Raw genomic sequence first — 18,418 nt, forward strand, 5'->3', positions numbered from 1 at the left:
ACTCACGCGTCGCATGAAAAAAGCAATTTTGTAAAAGAAAATTGCGCGAGCCAGGAAAAGTTTCGGTATCAACGGGAATATGAAAAATGTAACAATCGCATGACAGAAAAATCAATAAATTTTTTTTTTTACGAAAACTATAATAAACTACATAACAGAAAAAAATAAAAAAAAATAATTATTTTGTTTTACTTGTGTCAACAATGCGTGTTCGCATAATGCAAATTTATTAAAGAACTTGATCTTACGTAGATAGTAATAAGCAAGCTACACACGATCATTGTTGCACAGTTTTGTGCGCAACAAACGTAAATTGTGTATTCTATTTTGCGCGCGTGCATCAAAATCCGTTTTAACAAAGTTTAATTAGCCATAACGAAATTGTCAAGCGTACGCTTCGCCTAGAAATTACAAACTAACATTTCACGCGGTCTTTATTCCCTGCGATACTATCCTGATTCAATTATATCGCAAGAGTTTAATTTCATTCAACAACTAGAAATCCATTCATATATAAAAAAAAGCTAAAAAATAACAATCAATATTTTACTGTCAAAAGAATGTCGCACAGTGGATATAATTAAAATTAATTCAATGTTTTGTGTCGGATATTTCTTTTCAAATAATTAGTTATCGTTTATTATCTCATAAAAAGAGTTTTCTCATTTCGCTATTATTAAGTATGGAATTAAGAATGTATAACGATCGTAGTGCGCTTCACTTATATATGAGAATAAAGTGCAACCGACGCTTATTCGGAGAGGCACGCGTTGGTCGTAATTAATAATGTTCGCGGGAGCAAGTAACCCCGAACCATGAATCGTCGAGCACTTAGAGCGGTTAATAAGAGTACGGCGGCGTTCCAAAAAAAAAAAAAAGATCGCTGAGAGAATCAATATTCTCGTAAAGTTACCGACCACCCATCGTTAGATAAATACACGTATGCCTCGGCAAGAAGATCTCCATAATCATGCGCGCTCATCGCCATAAATTACTCCGAGTCCAGGCCGGTTTCGCGAATGCCTCGACGCGCGTGATTCCTGGCTTCATATCGCGAACTCATGTCGTGCTTTATGTATTACATAAGCCGGACCCAACCAGAGCGGTTGTAAGTCGATGACACGTTCTACCGCCGTGTACGTGAGCGCGACGACTCGCATGCCCCACTACGAGAAAGCCACCCGAGGATACATCCTATCTTCCTCTTCCTATCCTCTACAACCGTTAACGTGAAAGAGTTCCCCGTTCACGTTTGAGGCAAGTCATACTTTTCGTATTTTTATAAATGCGACCATGTTTAAAAATTGCAGAGATAGAAAAATAGGATCACATTCTCGCTAGGCATATATTTATCACTGATATATATATATATATAACTGACTTCCATTTCATATTTGAATCAATAAAAAAAGATAAAAAATTTTAATAAAAAAGAAAAGATTTCCTCGTAATGGATTTTTATTCCACTTTGAAATAAGTTGACACTATAATCTCAGAATGAGATCTTCGATATTATTCGTTATCTTGATAATTAATATTTGTAGCAATCAATGTAGGATGATTTGCAAAAAATTAGTAAAAAGGTTGCTTAAGATAATAAAGATGAATGACGTGCTTAAATGTTCCCCATGAAAAATCAAAGTGTACTAATTGTAAATCTTGTCTTATTAACAAACATTTATTTGTCATTTGTATATATACAATGTATGCAAATTCGATTTAAAAATTATTGTAACTGTAGTAATTACTACAATTATTATTCGAAACGTACACACCTAACATGTTACAGTGACATAATTATGCAATCGTATATTCATGTACTGCAGTAAATGATGAACTATCTCGCGTCGCTTTAGGCATTTGCAGGAAACTTCCGAGTACCTAAATATATGCGTTATACCATCTTGGTTTACAATGTTATCTCACATTAGCGAAAGGTTTCCGAGCTCCCTTGTCATTAAAACGTTATTTCGGATATTAAGGATAAACATATAATTGCAAGCTAATTATATGTAAAATTTACACATACAAAAAGAATATTTGTCAGATTCTTGCACGAGATCTTTTAATTACGCTTCTTAGAAAGACATCCTTATCTTAAAAAATGTGCCTAATAAATACACATTAGCGTTATCGTCAAGCGGTAGCGCGTTTGCCATGGAAAAATTAAATGACCCCGGTCCATTAAATTTAAACACGGTATTAAAACACTCGGGATAAAGCAAGATTAAATTAGCGCGAGGGATCGCCTCGCTCTCGCTTATCTGCGGCATCCGCGAAATCCCCGGCTATTATTTACGAGCGGCTTAGCGCGCAGCATAGGTACATACATTTCCCGCTGGGATACATTTTCCCCGTCTTGCATTTTTATTATCGGCCGAAAGAGCTCCCTGAAGAACGGACGCGCATTGCTTTTCGCGCCACTCAGACTCCACGTGCAATATCACGCGTGCATTTACGATCGCTCGCATGTGATCGCGCATCACTATTTACAGCCCCACATATCCAGAGACACATCTCTTTTTCCTTCTACTTTTTCCAAAGTACTGCTAGCGGTTAATAAGCTTTTTGCGCGAGCGTTTCGACAAATCACCGCGACGAGCGCGACTTTCCTTTGAAACGGGAAAATAAATATCCAGGAACACGATACGTGTGAAAGTGTGTCTCATAATTCACTCTTTCACCGAGTGGATCATAGAAAATAAAAAGCGTTTTGTGTCAGCCGCGGATTCATGTTCAGCACTTCCGTAATTTTGCCACGCATGTGCCTTTCAAACGAAAAGGCCTCTATTACACCGCTAGACGAATGCTTTTGTACCAGTGAATATCAGATGTGCAGTAATTATGTCTTCAGTCTGTAAACCTTTTGAAGGGTTTCAAAGCCACGTTATATTTGCCTTTAAATTTATTTCAAAACAATAACTTTGAAGATAATTAAGTTATTTCACATAATATTAGCCAAAATATAAATTCTCTTCAGATATAATACAGCAACAAAATCAAGGAAATAAAATTTATATTTTAAAAATATATAATTTTTTTAATTAAAAAAAATAATAAAAAGATCATTATATATATTATAAATATTACCATATTTATATAATTTTGTAAATCAAATATAATTATAAAGTATTAACTGTGCATTTAAGAATTATTTTCGATGTTAAATTGTCCGTAATATAACATAGTTGTAGCATTTGATTTTATTTTCGATATTATCGACATTTGTGTGCGATATGATAATCCATTTTAGATGAGGAATCCTTGTTAAGGGATTTGTGGATGAATTGGAAATATAAGCGGATTCTATAGATATGAATGATTGAGGAATATGTGATTCAACTGTCTAATAATATAACTGATTCCAATCGTCACGAATACCGCACAGATAGAATTTGCTAATTGAAACGTAATAACGAAGTATTCATCTCCGTGTATTGCGGCAACGGGCATAATTATCAGTAATTTAGCAGCGAGAAAGAAAATACAAGAGTCATCGTACGTATTGTGGAGGATTATCCGGATTGGTGGGTACGCTAAAGCGAGGGAGATGCAGCTCTTCGCCGTCCATTAAAGCGACGAAAAAAGCACAATGTATTTTATCATATGTGGGCATTGGGGACAAAAAATAAATAATATGAATTCCACGCTCTCTAATCGAAAATATTGAAAGATATACAAACTAAATATGTAAATAAATTAAACAATGTTATAACATCGTTTTTTTTTTTTTTATAAATTAGTTTAGTCTAAAAAGATTATCATAATGTAGTTGTTATCCTTGTATTTATCTGTCTCATCCACGCTACGCGAATTTCAAGTTGTTCAATTAATTTCTGCTATCAATCCCTTTACGAATTTGCGTGATGAAGATCGGACGCACTACTAAATTGCCTACCGTAATTAATAGTTAACGAGTAGACGTTACACTTGCTAGCAGCACAAAGCCCGCTAAAGGTTACCCATCAAGGAGAATCCTCTCGCAGGGAATCAACGTACTTTATAATATAACTATAGGTATAATGACATTGTATTACTCACCATGTCTGTAACTGCTGGCAGCACATCTCGCTTGGAAACCACAACGATATTGAAATGTGCAGAGTTTTTAATCGCGGCGACATCAATTAAGTGGTGATCAAGTTGCATCTGAAACAAATTTTAAATAAAACAAAATATTATTTTAAATGAAATTGAATAAAAACAAAAATAGAAAGATCGTTAATTTTGATATTATCTGTGATAATATCGATACTATATATATATATAGTCTTCCTTGAAATCTGTATATCAAATAAAAATATTTTTTTTTGTCGAAATCAATTCGGTTTTTTAACTTCGATATTATAAATTAACAATTTTATTTATTTTTGTATTGTAATGGAAAAACTTGAGCAAAACTGAAACTCTGTTTATATTTTTCTAAATAAAAAGCCTGTCTGGGTAACTGATGCTAGATAAAATATTTTTTCATGTACATGCAACTGAGCAATTATTTTTTTAATCGCAACAACGAACAGTTGGCGTTCATTTGAAGCAACGAATATCACGCGCTGTCGAATAGACAACAAATCTGCGTTACGAATTTGCGGATTAAAGCGCATATCGACAAAAAATTTACTCAAGCGATTCGTACGTAATACGGCGGTAATCGTCCCAATAAAATATTATCGAAAAAGATTATTAATCGAGTCGCAAAATGTTCATATTACGAGGTCGGACGACGATGCAAAAAGAATCCAATCCGTATTTAAACTTCGGTATGGCCGCTGCTACCATCCCATATAATCCGCTTAAACTCATTTTATTCGGCCAGAATTTGTATTATTACAGTCATTACTCTGACCCACGTACGTGCTTAATGGGCAGGTTTGCAATTGCACAGGGGTAGCAAACAAATAAATCGAGAGATACTTAAAAAGATATTGCACGTATCGATTTTTTTCCGTGACATTATTTGGACTAGCTCGTGTGTGAAATACATTAAAGATAATTTTAAAGAAATAAAGAGAAAAAAAGTATATTATTATATTCATTATCAAAAATTAAAATATAAAATACGCATTATTTATTCATCGCGATTTTATTTAATTATAAATTATATAATTTGTAACTAAATAAGATCGATGAATAAATAATACGTATTTTATTAATTTTTAATAATGGATATTATATATATTATACATATTATTAAGTATTTAATAATATTTATAATATTTATAATATTTATAATATTTAAAATATTATTCAATATTATTTATTTATACTATATATCGATATGACAATGTGCTAATACTATCAATTGTATATATGTAATAATGTAGTAAATTTACATACGACATTGCTAAGTTTGCATTTATCAAGTATTTGACAAATATTTTCTTCGTTTGGAATAGTGTTTAGAATTGAAGAACATCGGCGCGAATACATTCCGCTATCGTATACGAGCTTCACGCTTTAGGTTAGATTAAGTTATAAGAGATAATAGATTATCTTCTCTTACACGATATCATCTGCTTTACTTCGCGGTATCAAGAATCTCGGTCGCGGTCTCAAACTTCTTCAAGTTTCCCAGAGCGTGGATGATGCCTCGGTGCCATGCGTGCACTCGTCCAAACGTCGAGGAAATTGCCAAAGTACATGAAACTTTTGCTGTTGCCTTTGAGCCTGACAAATCTTCCACCGTCGCGTCTACTACTACCCCGACCCGGCCACATAAAGGCGAACACATTCTCCCCCGTGGCGGTGCTCGCATTCGCGTTCGCAATTTTCTCGAAAGCCTTCGAATTTCGAGCTACTCGCCGACGTCTGCGAGTGCTACGAGTGCTCTCTCCACCGCAGAGTCCGATAAATAAATAAATCGGCCCCGTTGCGCTACGCTACACGCGAATCGCGTTTTCACTGCGCGCCTCGCTGAGAAAAATGTTTCATGCGAAATGCTCGGACTTATTGATGAGGCAATTACACGAAGAGCGCGCATTTTTCACTCTTTAATTTCGTGCAAAGGTGATAAAGACTTTGGAAAATTGAAAAGCAAACTGATATATCTTTTCTTTGTTTCCATCCATCCGCTGTCTAATCTTGCGGTAATATATTTCTCGCAACGGAATTATGTTTTATACATGTCATCTTGAGTTAATGAATTATGTATGTAATGAATAAGAATGTTAGAGAGAGAGAGAGAAATCTAAATTATTATAAATGAAAAATTACCAAGTTTAACGCAGCGAAATACTTTGTTGATGTTTCCTGCTCGAAGGTAGGTGTTTATGTGATCGCTCGGCGGCCTCGGCGAGCGACCAAAACAATGTTTACATATACATATATACATATATATATACATACATTTTTATACATCGACACTTTCAATATTCCCAAACAAACCGCTATATTCAATTCGAATTCAAGACCGTATATATTATACACGTTACGTGCGGTTCTTTGTGAGGGCTCGTAATTTCATAACGCTGTATGTTGCACATAATTTCAAGTCAAGATATGTCGCGCGTCCGTGTAAATTATGTTACAACTTTGAAGACAAATTTAGGGTGAAATTTACAAACATCATCGTTGTAAGTCAACAACAACATTAGCGGTTTCAGTGAAGCTCTTGTTGCCAGAAAATCTGATATTTTGGCTATTATTTAACACCGCAAATTTAATGTTAAAATATATGACTGTCTAATCCAGATTTTTACTTTATATATTCTGAAATTTAGTATAATATAAAATCACACGATTAATACTTTCGCGATGAATAATATTGTACTTCGTTTTTAAAAAATTAAAACAATAATATAATACCACATTTTTCCTATCTGTTAAAAAAAAATTAAAGCATTGATATAATGCTACGATTTTTTATAGTGAAAATGATATCATACGAAAATTTTTTAATTAATTCTGCTGTATGGCTTTAACAAAATATCAATGTCGATATGGAAAGGGATTCATAAAAATTAAACATCATAAATATCAATCCAAATACCAATAAGCATCTCTTTTCATTCAAACAATTATGTCGTAAAATAATTATGTCATTTATGATATGCAGCTCGAAGAAAAATCTGCCGCGAAAATCTTGCGTCGACAAACTTATGCAATTTGCAAATAAGAGGTTTTCTTTTTCTCTCGAGAGAATCTCTTGGCGGCGCCATATATTTTTTCCCCTCGGGTAGATTTCGCATCCCTCGTACAGACGAATGTAATGAGTGTTTGCATCTCGTACATCATAAAGATAAGCCCGATCACATTTCAACGTCACGGTGTGGCCGTACGAGCTCTGAGAAATCGACTGCTCTCGCATATCACTTTCTCTCGAGACGTACCGCAATATCCTTACCAATAAATAAATGGTTTATAAGCGCGGATCTCTCGAATATATAGAAATGTGTCTCTAGAAGGTTTCACCTTTTGACCGCAGTTTCTTTTAGAAAAGCAATTCAGAAATGGCTTTTTTCCAGAACGATCGCAATAATTAGTTTGACAAAAAAAAAAAAAGATCAACATGAATAAATCTGCGAAGAGTAAAATAGTATTACTGTGCAAAAGAAAGTCTTTTAATAGTGTCCGAAAGAAATACAAGCCTTGTCCTTGTTTAATTAGTAGAGGCTTGTGTAACAAGGTATAACGTGACAGATCCAATTACCCAATCACCTGGCGACTGCCATCTCTGTTGTGCAATGTTCCAATCTAGCTAGAGACAAGATCTGACTAATTCATCTTACACATTCAAAAGCAATTATTTCGATCTAAAAGATATTAATATCCATAAATTCTGCACCCTTTTTCATATTCATTTACTTTTACGCACACTAAAAAATTTCTTAGTAAAATATTTAAAACAGAGCTTGCTGCGGATCTCTCTTAAAAGCTTATCTACTTTACGTAATTTAAGTAGAAGAGTATTGCATATGCAAGAAGATCGCGCCTTTAAGTTGCCTTTGAAATAATATATCACTGTACAATAACGACGTTGCTTTTATTCATTTTAAGATATGAAATTATTTCGTCTTTGTGGATTCTTAACGTCCTGAGGTTAATAATTGATGACATTTTCATTCGGATCCGTCATATCGGTGAGAGACAATGCAACGCATTCTCAAAGTCCAAATCCCCGGTCGTGTCGTCCATAACGTGCGCCACTACAAGATGCGATAAATAAAAGAACATCGTAATCTCAGTGGTCGGCCGCATCTTACGTATGTATGAAGGGGTAACCGTGCCCCGAACATGCGCCGCGCGCGAGGGGTGCAGAGGGTGTAGGAGTTAGGCTGTCCGAGAAGTTGATATAGAGCCTCGAGAGACGGCCCCCGCCGGCCTCCGACATTGAATTATTGCGACGGTTCTTGGCGAAACCGGGAACTTGTTACCCGAGGTTATGACAGTATAAAAATACTCGTCGTTAAAAGGCCCGAAGTTCGAAAGTATCGACGCACGTCGCGACGACCGACGACTTTTTAGTAAGTTAGGAACGTGTCAACGCAGTGCAACTACAACGCGAGGTTTCCTTAAACCTCTACAGTCGCGGATATTTTAACGAAACAGGTGAATTTTATGCAGACTGTTTAAACTTGTCAAATATTTTCAACATCTCCTCCTCTTATTAATATCATAATGAAAATTCTTGTAAACATATGTGCGAAAATGTTTCCAAATCATAAATCATTATTTTCTCAAATTCGGGAAACATTTTAATAGAAAAAAAACCAATATACAGATTAACTATATGCAGTTGTCTACAGTCTATTAAATTAAGATTCTATTATATATACATATATATGGTTTTATTTTTACGTTTGTATACTATTTTATTTTCTTACAATGTAATTTTCATATTCGACATATAAAAATTAAAATTAAATAATCTTTTAATGTTTAATGTTAAATAAAAATGAGAATAAAAGTCAAAACGCTTGGATTGCGTTTTATTAGCTTTCTTCGAATTTTATATTTGATATTAATATTTAATCTTCCTAAAAGCTTTATTTATCTTATTTACCACTCCATATATTTTTCAGTATACTTTTAAGTTTTAAATTAAAAGAATCTTTAAGTGTCTCTTAACACAAGTGATCAAAGATTCAAGTGATGTATCGTTGGTAAAGTAAAGCTTCAAAGTAAAAAAAAACCAAACATATTGCTCTAAGATTTATTAAAAATTAATTAAACGTGAAAAATCTGATTTATATCTTCTTTTATAGTTGTAGATTTTTTGAAGGATGTAAACCTTAGAAATATTATTTTATTTATTATAAGAGTCAGAATAAGGCAATAGCTGAAATCTTTACGTAAAAATATATATGTGACGATACAATAAATAGATCAATAACAAAATAAATAATTCATACTATTTTATAATTCATTTTATAATAATTTTAGGCAATTAGAAAAATACTCGTCTTTTTTCGTATATAACTTTATAATAAATATTAATATTACACTATTTGAAGAAATTATTACATTCTTCCAATTTTTCCAACTATACATATATATTTCAACAATATCTTATCCAATTTTATAATCTACAGTGCCTCGTATACAATGAGAGTTAAGATTTTAATTCAATTTCTTTCAGAGTTTATATTCTTGAAGAATTATTATAAAACACAAATTTTCAGCATATAAGCTTGAATATATAAGCGACATGAACTACTAGCACAGGTTTATTAAATTCATCTTAAGAAAAGCATCCCGGCAAAGGAGAATACGACAGAGACTAAAGCGCATTAAAGGTCACTGCATCGAATTTTCCACATTGGCATGGATTATACTGTTATAAACACTCATGAATATAAAATTCGAGATTGTCAAAAGTATAATTCAATGAGAAGATTCTAACGCTCTTAAATTTTAAATCTGGCTCGATTAAAAGGCATAAAGTTTATTAAATAACAAGGTTTATAAACTCCCAAATTAATCTCTCGTATAATTGCAAATTTTTTAAATTTTAGTTATACCAGCAAAAATAATTTTACACGCACATTTACATGTGTTTTTCACTATATTTATCATTTTACTTGGTATTTATTAATTGAGCATTTATCAATTTGATAGGAAAGTGATAAATAAATTTTAATAGATAAAATAGGGAAGATATAAAACTGCGTAAATTTATCGCTATTAATTTCTTTCTCTCTTTCTCTTTACTATCTATTTATGATTTATGTAATTACCATCACTTATGTATCATAATTATATAAAAAAATATCTAAGTGAAGTAAATACGTATACATGAAAGGGTAGATCGTAAAAGCAACCTTCTGGCAATCAACGATCTTTTCTATGAACTAAATGCGAAGTGCAATTAGGCGTTTGCCGACTCGATTCACGCTCGCCGGCGCAAAAATGGAAAAAGGCAAAAGGGGAGGAAAAAAAATTTAGAAAAAAATTCGGTCTCAAGACTAGAGACGAAGGACGTGAATTTATTTCAGAGACTCCGTTTGATTTCCCAGGGCGAAAAATCCTTTTGAAGAATCGCGCGATCCCCGTATCGCCCCTCTCCTTTCTCCCCAGCCGCTTTCCCGCTTAAGAGTGAGCATGAATAGGTTTTGACACTGCGACTGAGTCTGCCGCGTGTAAAATCGACATTTGAAATTCCATATTTCCTCGTCGTATCGGTCGCATGAATGGCAATGCACTTCGATTAAACGCGAAACTTCGAGTACGAGCGGCAGTGATGAAGTGTCACGCAGGAAGAGGCGTTTAACGGGCACGCAAATTAATCGCGTTAATTGACTTGCGAATTGCTTCGATGATTAACTCGTGAATATCGAATGAGGATGCGTACAGACCAAACAAACAAATGTTCACAAACAAGACAAATACAAATAACAAAACAGTTTGCGATATACTTAACATCGCGTCACTACTAATTTTGTTTTCGATTTCATATTTTGTTAACCATCCTCTCCAGACGATCTAATTTCACGTCTTTATATACATATATGCTATTATATCTTAAAATACATATCAAATATACATATATGTATATAAACATAAAACTCCCCTAACTGTTCTCACAACTCTCCCCAACTTTTGCACAATTACGCAAATTAGAAAAAATTTATCCGGTTTATTTAATTTGTTTCATGCTAATTCAGTCGACTTGCCAAACTACGTAAACGCGTGTTGCATAATTGCATCGAATCGCCAAGATGTGCAATAGTCGTGCGCGTTTAAGAAAAAAAGGCATTTTCTCGGAAGGGAAGAAACGGAAAACGAATACGATGCAAGAATTGACCGGGAAAACTGGATGGCTGCATCGAATTAGCCTAGAAAACGACTGCACTCCGCTGCAGAGGGCAGCGAGAAGAAGAGGTGGTTGATCCGGGGGCCAATAATTGCGCAGCTTACCATACATTATGTCACAAACTAGCGCGGCATTAGCGAAATGGAACCCCGCGAACATAAAATGATCGCATGCGCCTTTAGGCCGATAGGAACATTGAGTCAGACCGACGTCCGTACTTGCGTAAGCTTTATGTAAATCTTTAATTTAAGAGCCAAATCGATTAAGAACTTTAATTCATGCTTCTGAAAAGTAACAACGAGCCATTAAATAAATTTATGCAAATTTCTCTTGTACGAAAATTTGAACGTTGTAACTTAAATCTGTTCTTAATAAATGTGATAATAAAAATTCTTTTGTGTTATATTCTAAATCAAGTGAACATGATCACAATAATACACATAATAATTTTGTAATATAATATGGTTAATGTTATTGTCACTAAAATGCGGTATAGAGATATAACAAAAAAATTATCTCTTAAATCTTCTTTTTTTTCTTTCAAGGAAAGGTAAAACCTTTATTGCGATCATGTTGACTTTTAAAAAGCTCTACATGTATAACATCTCAGCAACCGTTTGCATAAATGTGAAAATAGCATTATTAAGCAGACGTTCGCGTTTTTCATTCGCGCTTGTCAAGCTAACCGGAAGTTTCGTCGCGAAACGTATCGCGTGGGTCGAGAGTATCTCTCGAGGCGGTGCGCACGCTACGTGGAACAACAACTCCATTACGGACCGCTTGTTCCAGTCAAAAGAAGCCGGTGGAATTTCCCTTCATAGCCGGCGTTGAAATGCTCGACGAGAGTCGAGCAGTGCTGTATGTATATGAGGCCGATTCATCCACTGCTATCCCTCCGACATGGAGATACGCCAAAGAATTCCCTCTCCATTTCTTCAATGTACCAACCCTTGAGAACTACTCAATCTCTCTCTCTCTCTCTCTCTCTCTCTTTCTCTCACCTGCTTCACCCTCTTTATTTATCTTGCGCGCCGCATTATCATTCAGTCACTGTGCAGACTGCACGAGACTTTTGCTAGCTTTACGTCCATTGTGTGAAAAAATTAGAGAGACGAACAGACAGAGACAGCTCGCTGACTAATGCCATATATTAAAAATTTGTAATAATCATAACAAAAAATTATAATTATTAAAAAATTATACTGAGAAACAAATTTCTGTATCTATATTCTGTATATATATATATATTGTGATCAACTCTAAGTATTACGATGGTTTTTTTTTATGGAATCTGTTCGGATATATAATAGTGGACGGTGCAACTATCCGTCAAGTACGCAAGATGTTAAGCATCGTCCCAGTATGTTATTCCACGTTTCCGGTGCGCTCTATTTCATAACCGACCGCAAGATTCGATTTGCACGCCGAGAGACGCGTTCCTCATGATACTTTATCGCCGGCGCGCGCGGGAGGCTTCCGAGGCCACGCTTTAAGCTCCGACGCTCCTCTAAAGCGTATCCAATTTTCGAGAAGATGCAAATAGACCCGCGAGTTGCGTCCGTGTATCTGCGGGGGATGCGCCGACTCACACACACACACACACACACACGTGACAGCTACCATGTTTCCTTTAACTCGCGGCAGCGGTTGCATTCAATCACGACTAAAATGTAGGTTTCTTATCGCATGAAAACCTGTATGCACGGCGCATCGTGGCCGCTACATATCCTGCCGCACGCCGCGCTATATCGCCGGTGCATTGCTTCATCCTTCACAGCTGCCGCATCGTTGTACGCTCATGCTGTATGCATGCATCCGCTCGCTCCTATTTCCATAGAGTTCGTAAGTGAGAAGAAACGACATCAAAACGTATAACGCCGACCAAAATTGCATAATACATATTTTTGTCGATAATATAGATTCACGATAATGTAACCCAAATGGATTATGCGCGATAGAAATGCAACAGAAATTACAGGGAAGAGATGAGACACACATTTCATTATATGTATTGCTGATTAAAAAACAAAGCAAAGAAACTATTTACATTATATAATTTAAATATTTGGCTACCTATATATATTGTATATTGGCAAATACTCTCGATTTTCTGTTTCGTTGCATATTAATATCCCAATCGTTTACATAGTAATTATTATATGCTTTTTTAGAAAACCATCAGAAATTAATAATATATTAATAAACGTTTCCTCTCCCTCTCTGCCTCATTTTGCGAACATAACTTTTATATCTAAGTTCGACGCGGCGACCGATAAGTTGGCAGAAAAAAAAACAAAAAAAAGAGAACACGACACGAACGAGCGATATATTAAATTTAATGGTATCTTTCCCGCGGTGTGTGTATAAAAAGATATTCAGAGCAATAATATCGCGCTGTGACCCACATTGTCGAGCCATATTATCTCTTTAAAAAGCCTCAAAACTTTTCCCTCATGATTCTCATCCTAGATCCGTTAGCAATCCGTGCGCGCATCGTTTATGTTTTTCATCACGATCTGATAAGCCCCGTAGTTGCGTTTTCGATACAGTTGCGCGATGCAAAAATTATTTCATCGCCGTTCACGCCGTATTGTTCCTCGACCGGAGCTATATCGGATACCCCCGCCCTACCAATCTTCCTGCTTCGTCGCCGGAAGTACGTTTTTCCGATCGGCTTGTGCCGGTGCTGGCCCGATTTTCCAGCGCATTATCCGCATTTCGCTATCGCGGGACCGAATATGCCACGTGATGCGTTTCAGCCTTTTCCTTCCGGATTGAGCGGATGAATATCGTTGCAGAGGGTAAGTCATCGCCTAAATAACGCTGTTAAATTTCTACTTGAATAACACGGCATAAGCAATCCCAAAACCGATCACACGCTTTTAGGAAACTCCGTTTTTCAATAGAAAAGCATTATGTAATTTTTATAATGACATTTTGAATTTAAGAGCATCACTTTACTATATATTACTTTGTTTAGGATTAGAAAAAAAACTATAGCATCATAATATATGTATCTGCCTTTCTTGCTTATTGCTGATTAAAAAACAACAACGCATTTATTAACAATATTTTTTTTTAATCATTATAACTCAAATTAAGCTTCTAAATATAAAATTCAACGTATAACATATAAAAAAAAAATTATTTATTATTATTGTAAAACATTGATATCAATAACTATATCAATATGTCATTAAAATTATTCATAAAAACTCTCAGATTTCCAAATTATAATTATATATAAAAGAAAGAGAAAATAGATAATGGCATTTAGGCGATTATTTTTCTTACAGTAATATATCGATTTTAAGATTTTTCCGATCGAGATATCGCGATTTTCCGCGCGAGTCGACTCGCAACTCGCAACAAGAGTATGACCGAAATTGGAGATCACATTGGAATCGTGGAACACGCGCGGTGCATCGTCGCGATAAGAAACATTCTCCGGTCCCGGTGGAAGAAAAATCGCGCAAGGAAAATGGACCGTCGCTAACGGCGTGCATAAAACCGTCAAGGACGATACGTAGCGCCCACACCGACGTATCGGACGGCCGCCTTCCGAGTATAATCGTGATATACAGCCAATATCACGGGACGCACGGATACTGCAACGAAGCTCACGGACGCGACGGGGTGCATCAAGGGAATCCTACCCGTTCCAAGAAGCGCGACGGGGCGCGGAGAAAAGTGGGATTAAGCTCGGCAGGATGTATCGCGCAGAGTCCTAGGATGTAGCACATGCCGCGAACGTCGCGAAATTGGAAAGTTTCCTGAGAGAAAACCGCATTGGTTGACTGTGTAAACTTTCGGTCCACCATGGTCTGCCGATTATAGAACTGCCGGCTCGAAATTAACGCCTGCTTCTCTCCATGGTGCATCCTATTATCTTTAGAATTACGCGAGTGCACGATCTGTCTTCGTAGTAACAAAGTATCATGTTTATAATACGATTCAGGGAAAATTACAGAGTTTGATCAATTTAAATAGTTAATTAAATATTCACACAAACAGTTACTTACTAATTAAAAAATTAGACAAAGCTTTCTATTAATTACATATGATTTTATATGTGTGTATTTGAATTTCTGAACATATAAAGTGAGAATAAAAAAAAAAAATCTTGACAATACCTTTAGCGCAAAGATTCATTTGAAATCCATCTGAGCTTTATCTTGAATTTTGCATTCCCGTATGGGAGAAAGAACGTAAATCAACATCTTCGGGATATCCTGCAAAAGCGTCTTTGCGCATGCACGTCTGCACAATCGTTTGCACACAGTAGTCCGAGGTGGTGAAAATTTACCGTAAAACGTTTTACATTGCTAGTGACGTTAGAAAGCGAAAAATCCGTATGTACTTTTATAAAATGTTGAACTTCACAACATCTTTTTTATATCTTTGCATTTTAACCAAATTCGCCTGCCATCTCGAAAAGTAAATTTATAATATATATCGTATTTCATGTGTGTATAAATGTGAATTATATTGTTTTATTTATATCAATTTAAATTATTAATTATTTCATAAAATTTTGGCCTTATTCCGCATTTTTATTTTCTTTTATGCTTTGTAATAATAATATAATCTTACTTATATTATGCACATTTCTTGTACTTTGTTCCTTTTAGATCGTGTAATTTCGATAAGGCAACCTAGCATATTATATTATATTTTAATCTAAATGTAAAAGTTCTTGTAATTTTTCTTAAAATATAATTCATAGCATTTTTAGAAGATCCGCAATATCATTCAATATGAAATGCATTCAATATAAGAAATGTGAAATATTCACAGCTAAGTAATTATTAATTATTTGTCTAATGAATATTATATGCGCCGTTAATATCGTGTAAATATTTATAAACAGAACTCGATCAATGACTTTTAATGCACAAGTTTTGTCTCCATTGATACCGTCGATTGTTTCAAATCATTTCAATCTATTCAATCAAACATTAATTGAAAACATTTAAAGTAATTAAGAATTTATTTTGCATCGAGTACATTGTTCGCTTCAATTGTATTCAAGCCTTTTGCTACCATTATCTACTAATACCTCAATACTATATTATATTATTTATCTATATTTATCATCCTTTTGCATAATTTTCAACAATCATAATTTAATTCGTATATAAAAGTTCATTCATTTGCGTGAATAATTTACTGCCAAAACCGAATGAATTGCTGTCTCTCTCTCTCTCTCTCTCTCTCTCTCTCTCTCTCTCTCTCTCTCTCTCTCTCTCTCTCTCTCTCTCTCTCTCTCTCTCTCTCTCGGCATTCACGGTCGAACGTGTCTATATCGAAAGCAGGCAGAATCGCTGAGCCGTGACGGAGCCCACATCAGGCAGCCTCAGGAAGGTCGGCGTCTAACGTAAAAAGGTGTATTCACCTTGATTCCGCGGCTCCTTCGCTCGCGCGACTTGACCAAGAACTTTCCAGTCAGCCAGCGCGAATGCGAATCGTGCGACGAACGGAGGGATAGAGAGAGAGAAAGAAAGAAAGAGAGAGAGAGAGAGAGAGCATCGGGACGGACAAAAGAACGAAACGGACGGCTAATGGCCATCGTGATACTTGGCCGCTATCCTCGACGAAGGCGCGACGGTCAACGACCCGTCGTCCCTTCGTCGAGGCGAATTCCTCGAAAGCATCGCAGTAATTCTCGGAGTTTTATCCTAACCTTTTAAAAGCCATCTCTCTCTCTCTCTTTCTCTTCTCTTTCTCTCTCTCTTTCTCTTTGGCTTTAGAATTATTTAATATAATATCATAATTTTATCCAATTTTCTTTCATACACATTTTGAAACAAGATTTAAGTAACAATTATAAGTTACGGATCCTCAGTATGATTCTTTCTATTTGAAATAAAAGCTAATAAGAGATAAAATAACGAAGTATGCGATCCGGCATTATGTGAATTTGGTAATCTAAAACGTTTTAACGATACAAAGGGAGCATAATTAATCCGCCATAGCTGAAATATGATGTCGTATGCGTACTAGCGCGGCCGCGTTGACGCATTCAACGATCGTCGGGATCATCATTCGACATATGGACTACAGTGGCTTGTTCGGTAATTTAATTACGGAGGCGAGCGCGCACACGCGAGAACGTGTTTGCCATACTTGTACGATCTGCGTTTGACGCGCCGCCTGATTCATCCAACCGTGTTAACAGCAGCGCGGACTTTCCGGCGGGTTAATGGCGGCCCGAAAATCGCTGACAGAACATTGTAATCGGCCGGCAATGTCATCAGGATCGCACAATGGTTCGTTGGACTTTCAATACGTTTCGCGAGTCCTGTCGAGCATAATCGAACATCGCGAATAATCCGCGACCGAAAGAGACGAGTTTGCTGTGCCACGTCACATTGTCATACGCAATCGTCGCGTTATATTCATAACGTGAATGTTAATCGCTTTCGCGCCTCATTTAGATTGTTTCACGAAGCTACAGATATTAACGGCCGATTTACAGTTAAATACGCTGTTCTGCCTTCAGAATCTTGAGGTCAGATATTTTTCGTTTTTTTTTTTTTTTTAATTCCATGATCTGTGATTTTCCTTCAAATTTAAGAATCTATTATACTATGTACTTGAAATTTCTCAAACTTTGAAATTTAAACTCCTTGAATACGTATGTACTGAACAATGACATGTTATTCTTAACATTTTATGTCTCTCTCAAATCTGTGCTTATGTATTAATTACTTATTTGTATTTGATAATTATGAGTTGGCGATTAAATAAGCAATATGTGATGTATTTTTGCCATTTACAAATTATATCAACAAAAAAAAATAAAAATTATTTTTCTGATAAGAAATTTTTCATTTTAAGTTTTTGCAGTAACATAATTTTAAATCCAATATTACTATTCTCAACCGCCGCTCTCAGCCGTCTAAGCTGTAGAAAATTAAACTACGTAAAGTTAATATAGTTGACACGAGCAAAAGAGTTAAATAATACATTACAGCTTGATCTCTTCATTCTTACAACGTGCGCGGTGCCTCTTGAACAGAAGCTACAACAACTCGGTAAACAAAGTTTGCGCTCTCTTTTTACGGCCCGACTTTTAATGGATTCTCCGACTCGTCGAAGGCGCCACCGCGTACACGCATGAAGCCGCCATTTACATTTTCCGCTGTCGACTAATGTATTATAATG

General features: G+C 35.5%; 2 protein-coding genes across 2 annotated transcripts in view; one reads left to right on the top strand and one right to left on the bottom strand.

Moving 5' to 3' along the window:
• The window catches only part of LOC115236842, a 336,098-nt gene that overhangs the window by 176,307 nt on the left and 141,373 nt on the right, over window positions 1–18,418 (bottom strand). Inside the window, exon 4 of the mRNA XM_029809538.1 lies at window positions 4,042–4,149. Within this exon, the coding sequence (XP_029665398.1) occupies window positions 4,042–4,149 (108 nt within the window). The remainder of the gene's footprint in view (window positions 1–4,041; window positions 4,150–18,418) is intronic.
• LOC115236841 (zwei Ig domain protein zig-8-like) overlaps window positions 1–18,418 on the top strand; it is a 308,810-nt gene that overhangs the window by 5,475 nt on the left and 284,917 nt on the right. The gene's annotated exons all lie outside the window — the stretch shown is intronic.

The sequence above is a fragment of the Formica exsecta genome, unplaced genomic scaffold (genome assembly GCF_003651465.1).
Source record: "Formica exsecta isolate Colony F162 unplaced genomic scaffold, ASM365146v1 scaffold26, whole genome shotgun sequence".
Lineage (NCBI taxonomy): Eukaryota > Metazoa > Arthropoda > Insecta > Hymenoptera > Formicidae > Formica > Formica exsecta.